The sequence below is a fragment of the Tenebrio molitor genome, chromosome 8, assembly GCF_963966145.1.
Source record: "Tenebrio molitor chromosome 8, icTenMoli1.1, whole genome shotgun sequence".
NCBI lineage: Eukaryota > Metazoa > Arthropoda > Insecta > Coleoptera > Tenebrionidae > Tenebrio > Tenebrio molitor.
The window spans coordinates 13,176,210-13,186,525 of NC_091053.1; the positions used below are offsets into that span (position 1 = coordinate 13,176,210).

Here is a 10,316-nt window from a genome sequence, read left to right on the forward strand (position 1 = left end):
CTGCCGGTATAGGAAAATCGTTATCTACTAGCTGAAATTCTTGTTTTACATACTTTTCATAATGGTTTACTAAAATGTTTGAAGTTATTGCTAGCTCAGATTCTATGGATGAACTTGTAACGCCATGGATTGTACATTTTTTGCGATATTTGAGATGATTAGTTCTAATATTGTTTTGCTTAATAAGTGAAATGTCGGCTCCTGTGTCTACTAAAAAACTACAAGTATTGTACGTTGCGTCGGTGTTCAAAGAAACAAAATTTGAATATGACAAATTGATTTTGAACGAATTTGTTATATTTCCCCCTCCCTGCTGTTCGGCAGAGGGCCTTCGCGGTTTTCCGAATTAAAACTGCATACGTTTGAATTTTGAAAATTTCTCGCATTGTTACGATTCCCGTAGCTTCTGGTGTTATTATGCGTGTTACTTGATCTGGCATTGTTTTGATCATGACCTACATTAAAGTTTTGTTGATTACGCCAGTTTCCATTATTTGGTCGTCTATTATAATTATTTCCTTGATTTGAATTGTCTCTACGATTCGAAAAATTTTGTCTATTATTGTTGTAATTTTTTCTCGAATTTGTAAAGAGAACATGAGGAATTTGAATCAGAATCGACTGTTATAAATTTTGTTATTGCATCATGCAAATTTTCAAAATTACCTGCTTCCATTATTAATTTTGTTCTTTCCGATCTTGCGTTTGAAGCCATTGTTCTTATCGCTCTGTTTTTAGCAAAAGTTTCAGCTGTATCAGCTCTGACACCTTCAGACAAGTAAGCAGATTGTAAACTAGCAGCTATAGTCCATTCATTTTAAATCTTGGGTTTAGTAATAAAACTTGCCTGCTTTGACACTTGTCCGAAACTCAGTGAATCTAAAACTGTGTTCAATACCGAGGGCCAACTACCAAACCTGACCATAGGAATTTAACATGAAAAATAGTTTTTGCGTGATTTCAGGTACCTACTTCATTAAGAAATTGATTAAATTGAACACTTGTTAAATGGTCAAGTTATTAGAAACATTTTTATTCACATTTATCAAAATGTCGAAATATGTTTGTGTTTAAATTTACTACTAAAATCGCCCAATAATTTGATTATTAAAAATACCATCCCAAACATTAAATTTCTGAGGGCATTGCGTTCTTGTAGTTAAATTTATCCGCGGATTTTCTTGAGACAAATATCGAGTGTTCTGGGTGGCTCATTATTTAACATACATTTGCATTCGTCGGTAAAACATCTGTTTTTAGGTACTATAAATATGTTCTGCTTACCTTATCTATACGACCGGTGCAGGTAATAATAAGACATCCCAAGCGTAGACAGAATGTACATAATAATGGGGTTTTCCAGAATTTTAAAAATACAGGACCGGCCGGCCCTAAGCCACTAAACAATACAGTCTTAGTTGTACCATTCAAGAAATAACTTGTGTTGTGTAAAGTAAATTCAGTGCGTTAATTTTACTCAATATGTCAGGTGGTTTGGGTCATTTGACTTATCAGTCTGAACAAATTATTCTTAATGTGCTGGAATATTTGTTGCCAATACTGGTGAATCATCTAGTGAATTTGATTCAGATGACGATTAATTTTCTAGTTGTTTATGTAAGTATTTTATTATTTTATTTATTAATTTACTTTAAATGGATACTTTATTAATTACTCTTATTTCCTTATTTAGTAATCTTATTTCTCAAATACAAAATTTCCCAATACAAAATCAACATCTCTTAACATTTTTTTGGTCACTGATCGCAAAATGTGTTTTAATTTTTTTTTATTTGCGGATACTTTAAGGTCTCTTTCTTTTGCTCGTCGATAAGATGGTGAAAGTACGACGTGGTACCAATTTTATGTGAACAGAGGGATTACTACTTTACAGTACCCACACAATGAAAACTTGCCGCTTTCGTAATTTACGGCGTTTTGAGTTTACAACTTTACCCAAGATTTAAAATGAATGGACTATAGTTCATTTATTTGGTTCGTGAACGATACCGCGTCTTTCCCATTTTGTTTCAGATTTAGAGCTCGTGCCAACTCTCATGATCGATGACGCAGAAACCAAAATGCGTACCGAAGCGGCCTTACTATTCGAACTAAAAACATCGGTACCATTTTATCACGCTTTACAGATTTGTGGGCTAATTTATGTTGATATTTAGTTAGCGACAGGTCCCTAAATAATGTCCGGCATTCTAACCCAAACCGTTGGACAGTGTAAAATGCAAATTTGGCGCCACCCTGAAAATTCTAACCAAACGACCGATGTTTCTACGTTTCACTTATTGAAATTGGGCTCCGCCTTCGCGCCGCTTTTGTCAAGGTCATCGATCATGACAGTTGGCACCAGCTCTAACAATTTTGCTTCGATTGTATGAGATTTTTCTCCGCTGCATTTTTGTTTCAGGATTTGTCCAATAAGTATTTGGAGTGTTAACGAATATACATGTTTGAATATTTGACTAAATTGTTAACGAAAAAGAAAAAGTTAATGATGACTAGACATAACAGTGAAATGATTAGTTCGATTTATTGCAAGTTTTTGGCCTCATTCAGACGATTAACTAATATAAATTTTGCATTACTAACAAATTACACATCATTGCTGGATGCTGTTCTTCTGATTGTTCTGCGTTTAATAATAAATTTGATAACCATTATCGCGAACATAATGTACAGCATTACCTCAAATTCACTGGAGAAACTGACTTGTGGCTCCTGAACAATGAAGTTGGAATTTACCACTCCACCGTACTACTAGAAATACCCAATAGGCGCGCAATTTCTCCAATGCTTCAGGTACCTACCATCTTCTTCAACAGCATTTAGAATAGTTTCTTCATTCTCAACTGTTCGCGCGATCGTCGATTTGGTAGAACTTGACCTGTCTCTTGCGTCCTTGCCATCGCTCTCAGCATTGTGATCAGGGTGATTTCTTTTCGGAAAACGTTCAGAAAAGACCCTCGCTGCGTCCCTGGCGTTACATTCCCCAAAAATTATAATCATTTCTAAATAATCAGTGGATACATGATGATTAGGTATGTGCAAATTATGCATTGATTTGTCAAATTTAATTTGACACCGACATTTTTCAAAAGCTCCGGCCGCCAACCAATTTTTTTTTTAGATTTGCCTTTTTATTAAAATCTAGTAACGTAAAAATATGGCACACACACCTGGAGAGCACAGGCTTCTGATTGGTTAACTTTAAGTTGTCTTTTTTCGAATACCTTTCAAGCTAGATTTTCTTTTCTTTAAAATTGCACATCCTGATGCCTTCTCGCGTTTCCTCGTTTTTCCTGAGGCGCGAGTTGTGAAAGGCCTTGTATTCTAAACCGTAAGCACCGGTACGCTTTTACGGAGCCACAGTCTTTTTTGTAGAAGGAGAAGAGAGGAGTGAACGAAACGAACACGTTTAGAACGTGAACGAAAGTGGACGGAATTTCAGCCGGCGTCATCTACTTATTGGAATGGTTCATTGGATAAAATTCACCAGCTTTAAAGTATTTAGGTAAAAGAATGGTTTGTTGGTTTAGAGATATAATATGTAGCGTCTTAAAAAGAGGAATCCAACGATGTCAAACTCGATGCCATACAATGTCTATTAAGGGAGTTTCCTTGCGTTATTTACAAAGTTCAATAAACATGAACTGAAATAAGGAAATTGAAGTTTTTTTGTGTTTCGCCTAGTTTCCGACCTCGACTTCGTCTCGGTCTTCAACATCTGGGCTTAGCACAAAAAGACTCACTTCTACTCTTAATTATGTGCTCTACTATTATTGAATACGACGTCATATATAATATAATTTTCAACAATTTTTTTCTTAAGTTTTTTTTAAATGTAAGGGGGTTAAATTTTTATATTGTTATGTTGACAGTTAAAAGATCTATCAAAATTATGACGAATAAATATAGGTTGCTATTTAAAAAAATTGTTGATGACATCATTACTTTGACAAGGAACACCCTGTATAAAAAAATGTTACGTTAATAAACGTGAAATTGAAATTAAAAATTGACCTGTGTTTGTTCTTTTTTCAAAACTCAACCGTTTATGATTTATCGAATTGTTGCGTTACTTTTGCCCCTCACTGTATAATCATTGCATATCATTTTTTTGAATTTTGTTCTATTACGTCAGCTGCGAGCGTTTACAAATACGTCATTATGCATTAATTTTCGAGTTATTTGAAAAATACTAACGATAGGAAAAATGAGGTATAGCTTGGCTAAGCCATATTTAAAAAACGATAACGCATTTTTTGACATTTCCTTGCGTTATTTTTTTATTGCTATTCTGGCCAGGTTTCGCCAAGGCTACAGAGTTAATTTGCCTATCTTTTTCAAATAATAATAATAATGATTTATTATTAGCAATGTGCTACAAGAAATCACATAGGTAAATGTTAAAATATTTATTATACAATATAGAAATAAATACATCTGCTATAAATATCAAAAGTTATCAATAATATACACTCTTAACATATGTTTAAAATTTAACAAATCATTATATGCCTTAATGTCTATTGGTAACTGATTAATCAACGTAAGTCTCTCATGGTATAGACTATAGACTATTGCACTTAGGATTAAATTTACAAAGTTTTAAATCAAAATCTTCAAAGTTTCTTAAATTGTATTGTTGCCGTTTTTTTACATACATAATTTATTTTATCATGCAAATAATGTGATGTTTTCTTCATCCTAATTTTGAACACAGTTATAAGGGTATTAAAGATAAGTGTTTTCTTCACAGAGGATTAGATTAATGGCTGTATATCTACTGCAACATATGTAGAATATTGCGCATTACCCTATTTTGTACTATGTATTTGAATTTCGTGTACTTTATATGCCGGTTACATAAATAATACTGATGAACCATAATTCAAATGTGGTGAAACTATTGTTGTATGTAATAAGCGTGTGGAACATTTTCACAGAAGTTAAACTTACAAAATACTAAGTTATGGTCTTATATCATATCACAATTTATCACTCCGGATGTAAGCACCGCATTATTGTTATTTTATTGGTGTAGATAACATCTATGATATTTTGAGAGGTTAACGTAACACGAGTAGGTTCAGAAATCATCTGTTTGAAATCATAAGCTGAGAACGATTCCTCTATTTTATTGCCAAGTGAGAATAGTATTTTGTCACTGTGGATATGAAGGCTGCTATCTGTTGAACAAAATTAAAGTGCTTATATGTTCTTCAGGAAGAGCGATTTTTTTTTCTAAGTATTTTTCGAGCTCCACTGGGTCCTTCCCTACCACGCTCTGAATTCGGAATTCGCGAATTTTGAGACACCCTGTATAAATATGATCTGAACAAACACACGACTGCCATCCAACATACAAAGATCGTTTAGTTAACAATGATTTTCGTAGATTAGAAGGCACTTCAATAATTATTAAATTAAACGAGTAGGTATTGGAATCCTTAAGTCACCCTGTATAAATATGATCTGAACAAACACACGACTGCCATCCAAAGATCGTTTAGTTAACAATGATTTTCGTAGATTAGAAGGCACTTCAATAATAATTCAATTAAACGAGTAGGTATTGGAATCCTTAAGTTCATTAAGAGAAATTATGTCATTAATTAAGACATTATCACTATTATCAGATACGTTAAAAATATTAAGATCGATGTAACTAATAGCTAAACGAGGATTCCATTTCATGATCAGAGCTTCACGTATATCGTTATCTGGACATTTGACAATCATAGAATTTTTTGTTGTAACGGTCGAATGTACGAGTATAAGTTGACCGGACGCAACAGGATTAATTTTACTACCAAGGGCTTTCATGATACCTTGAGTTCCTTGAGGGCCTGGAGTTTTACTCTTCACCATGATGTCAGCTGTTTGGTCTGAACTGTTGATAAGGCGGATTTTTCTAAATTCTCAATTTTTTCTTTCTGGAGTTGATTTATTGTTTCAAATTTATTCACTAATGATTGCACAATTCCAGTTGTTTTCTTAAATGCACATTTTCCCGAATTATACTATCTTCATTCGTGTTAACTGGTTGGCAATTTTTACAGCACCAACTTTCTCTATCGGCACTAACAATTTTTGTTATTAATTCGAAACATTTCGAATGTAGCACTAATGAACATGATGTACACTTTATTGTCTTTATTGCAAATTTTGCCCAGAGACGGTAGGCCATTTTTCATCGTCCTTTATCACGCGGAATTCCGCTGAAAGTGTATTGCTTTCTGTCTCTTCTTCAGAAGAAATATCACAATCTGGCATTGACTTTTTTACCTTACCGTAGGATAGATTATCAATGGAATCGAGAGGACTAATGCCGTAGACGTCCTTCACAATGATTGATGCCCCCATATTGAGGAGCATTTGTGTGACTTCTTTGTGGTATTCTTCAAGGACCGTGTAGTGAAGAACGGTTCGCTTCTTGTCATCTGTTTCTTGTAAATACTGTCGGCAAATGGTCTCGTCTTCTCGAGACAAGTGCGTAAGAACGATTTTCAGATATTTCTCGGAAATCGTACTGTTTGCGGTTTTCTGCACCTTGAGTAGAATGTCTTTTGGCAAATCCTTCAAAAGCAGTGCAACGATATCTTCGTTGTCTGCTTCGATGGCGATCATTATGGGTAGTTTCGGATTTTTCGTGCAGGTTTTTCCGCACTCTGCCCCTTTTTTTATAAGTTCTTCTACTTCCGCTGTCAATCCTTTCGCACAACCCAGTTGCAGGAGCGTGCAACTGGACACACTGTCTTCGCTGCCGTCGTAGCCGTTGGCCTCTTTTTCGTCCTGAACCTTCGACAACAACTTCAAAAGGTCTGTCCTTTCTTCTCCCGCTTTGGGACCAATCTGCAATCGGTTCTTGTCAACTTCCTCCATCAAATCCAATGCAGTTATTCCGTTCGAATCTGCTTGGTTTATATTGATTCCTTTCTCAATCAGCAAATTGCAACAGTCGTAAAACGTGTCGCTGCGCTTTGCATATTTGAACAAGATGTGCAAAGGATTGTTCGAATAACTTTCCGGGTGATCGTCACAAGAATTTGTTTGATACTTCTGGACAATCTCCTTGCAACAATACACCAGCGAATTCACGTTCTTGGATTCCAGGTTCTTCACTATTGCCTTCATTTTTTCATAGTTGGCATTAAAGGCGGTATAATGGATGGGATCCCACTTGTCATTTTGAGATGGTTCGCTGTATTTTGTCCATTGCAAGCTACTCGTATTAATCAAAGTTTCTAAAGTAGTTCCTTCAACGTTTTCCATAGAATACTGGTCATTGCAGGCTATTATAAATATCTTTTCTTTGTCATGTGATGCATATTCGTATTCCAATAAGTGGGGATCGTCCCCGAGATATTTTTTTATAGAATTTATTCTGTTGCATTTAACAGCTTTCAAAAGCTCTGACGCAGAGAACGATGACATATCTTTATCATCATCATCGATTTGGATAGTCTAAAAATAATGTGGGCGATTGCAATGTTGACTTGTTTAAAATGTTACTTCTTACCTCAGAAGTTGTCATCTTTTTGAGTTTCGTGGTTGCGTCCCTTCACCAACACGATCTTGCTGCAATGCGATCTTGCTCGTATCATATCTAAAAATACGTTTTTTCCCCCGTGGACATAAATATGAACCATTATTATCTTGTGTTTACTTTTATGGAAAATACGGAAGGTAGCAGATATCGCAAGGAAATAGTCAGTTATTTTTAAGATTAATGTCGATATATAAACTATACGTTGTTCAAGGTCAAATAATTTAATTTTTTGGCTCTGTAACCAACATAATGCAATTTAGCAATGTTCAATTCAACGTGAACGGTGTTTACCTGCATTTTTTATACATTTTTCAGATTCACCACTGTAAAAATAGATAATATTATCGTTGGTTAAATAAGGCTATCAATTTGATAATAAATACAATATTTATTCATTAATACAAACAATAAACCTAACAATTTAATAATCCGGCAGAATGGATTCCTCATTTAGAAAATGATATAACAGATCGTAATAATCGACATCATATTCAAATTAGCCTTGAAATTTTAGTAAAAAATATTAATAGTTCACATAGTTGGCAATGCCCTGGAGGTGACCAAATTCATAACTTTTGGTTAAAAAAATTTACTTGTATTCATAAATGCTTACTTGATCACTTTAATGGATTTATTAGGGAACCTAACACATTTCCAGAGTTTTTGGCCCATGGTATAACATATCTGAAACCAAAAGATTCCGATACTAAAAATCCATCAAAATATAGGCCAATCACATGTCTACCTACAATTTATAAAATTATGACATCTTGCATTAAAGTAATAATTTACGACCATTGTCAAAAATTAAATATACTTAATGAAGAACAAAAAGGTTGTGTTAAAGAGTGTTTTGGTTGTAAAGAACAACTCATAATAGATACGGTAATAATGGAACAAGCTAGAAAAAATAATAGAAATATTTATACCGCATTCATAGACTACAAAAAAGCCTATGATTCAGTACCACATTCATGGTTAATTAAAATTCTTAAAATTTATAAAATTAATTTGGTTTTGATTAACTTTTTATCCCATGTTATGATATTTTGGAGAACTACTAATCTCAATTATTAAAGCCACTCACTCGCTACACTCGTTCGTGCTTTAAACAGTTTCGATTATTAATCGCCTTCATTAACAAACTAGTTTATTAAATAACTATTAAAATCAAAATTAAACGGTAATGATTTAATTAAAGCAGTTAATACATATACTGTTCCATTACTGACCTATTCTTGCGGTGTTATAAAATGGTCCAAAATTTAATTTACAGAATATAAACATTAAAACCAGAGTTCTTTTTACCAAATTTAGTAAACATCACCCTAAATCTGCTATTGAAAAAAAACAGACATCTGTGAAAAACATGTGATATCTGTAGTCTCGTCTATTTGCCACGAAAAACATACGGCGCTGTTAATTTCAGCATAAATGGTTTTCATTAGGGGATAAAGAAGGATCTATAAATTTATTAAAATTTTCATCTAAAGTAGCGGCAAATTTGGCTAATTCTTTAAAATTACCTTGATTATCTGAATGTACTGATTCATCATTACCCCGGAATGCCAATTCTTATGCTAACAAACAAATTATTATATTTATTAAACGTTTAACCATTTCTCGATTTTCCCGGACCTTTTCGTTGTATTTTTTTATATATTCTTTATGACCGCTGTCGATTGCATTTACAATATTTTGTTTACCGAACAATTTAAATTTTATTGCCGAATGTGTATGTTCTTTAGATATTTCGTGTTATTTATTATTATCTATGATTTCCGACAAAGCTAAGCAAATATGTAGTCTGATTCAAATTCCGAGGATGACTTAGTTTAACCATGTTTTACACCATGTTGAAGATTGAGTTTTATTGTTTGTTGTTGATGTTTCACGAAATATAAATGTTCTTTTACCATAACCTCAATTTCTTGTTTGACATTTTTTTAACTAGGATTTTCTTATAAAGGGTGTTTTTTTAAATTTGGCGTCTAAGTAGGCGTTGGAGAGTCGATTGAGATCGCACCACTCGTGTAAAAGCGTAATATTTAAACAGCTGATCCGTGATCCGTAACCTGTATAGTGCGTTCACAATCGACACTTCAACGCCTACTTCGACGCCAAATTTAAAAAAAACACCCGTTACTCTGAATACTGGTTATGAATGTGTATGTACAATCTGCAACAACATATTAAAAATGACACTGACAGCACGGATGTCATTGAAAACAACTATAATAAATGTAGTGGACCAAATCTAATGGACAGAATTATAGAGGTTTACGGATAAAAAGGAAACCTAGGCAACGCAAATTTGCGATTATTCCACCTTAATGGTGCTCAACCCTGATTGGTCAACTTCAGAATGTCTTTTCTCGGTTATCATTTGAGATAGGATTTTTTTTTCTTCAAAATTCGCCCTAAGGCTCCATTTTTTCTCTGGGGAGCCAGTTCTGCGACACTCTGTATATCTATTAATTTAAACCAAAAATGGCCGAATTGCAAAATTATACTCTGCAACAAGTTGGATAAGCCCTGTTGAGTGACCCTGACAACGAAATCCTGCAAACGCTAAAAGCCAAGTTAGAGGAAATTATGGATCTTTCTCTACAATTAAAAAACAAAGCCAAAGAAGCAGCTAATCAGCCACAATATACCGAACCAGTGTGTGTCGCAAAAACAGAAGAAGCAGATAAGAATATACTGAAGGTGTCTTATTTTAACGTAAGTAAGTGTAAGTAAAAATAAA

The 10,316-nt window shown here is 33.9% G+C and overlaps 1 protein-coding gene across 1 annotated transcript; it reads right to left on the reverse strand.

Moving 5' to 3' along the window:
• Window positions 1–4,417: 4,417 nt before the first annotated feature.
• LOC138137385 (serine/threonine-protein phosphatase 6 regulatory ankyrin repeat subunit B-like) lies at window positions 4,418–7,642 on the reverse strand. The gene is made up of 2 exons (XM_069056745.1): window positions 7,538–7,642; window positions 4,418–7,482 (listed from the first exon to the last, which is right to left on the reverse strand). Exons 1-2 carry the CDS (start codon window positions 7,550–7,552, stop codon window positions 6,172–6,174), a joined length of 1,326 nt encoding a protein of 441 aa, XP_068912846.1. The 5' UTR covers window positions 7,553–7,642; the 3' UTR covers window positions 4,418–6,171.
• Window positions 7,643–10,316: the final 2,674 nt, after the last annotated feature.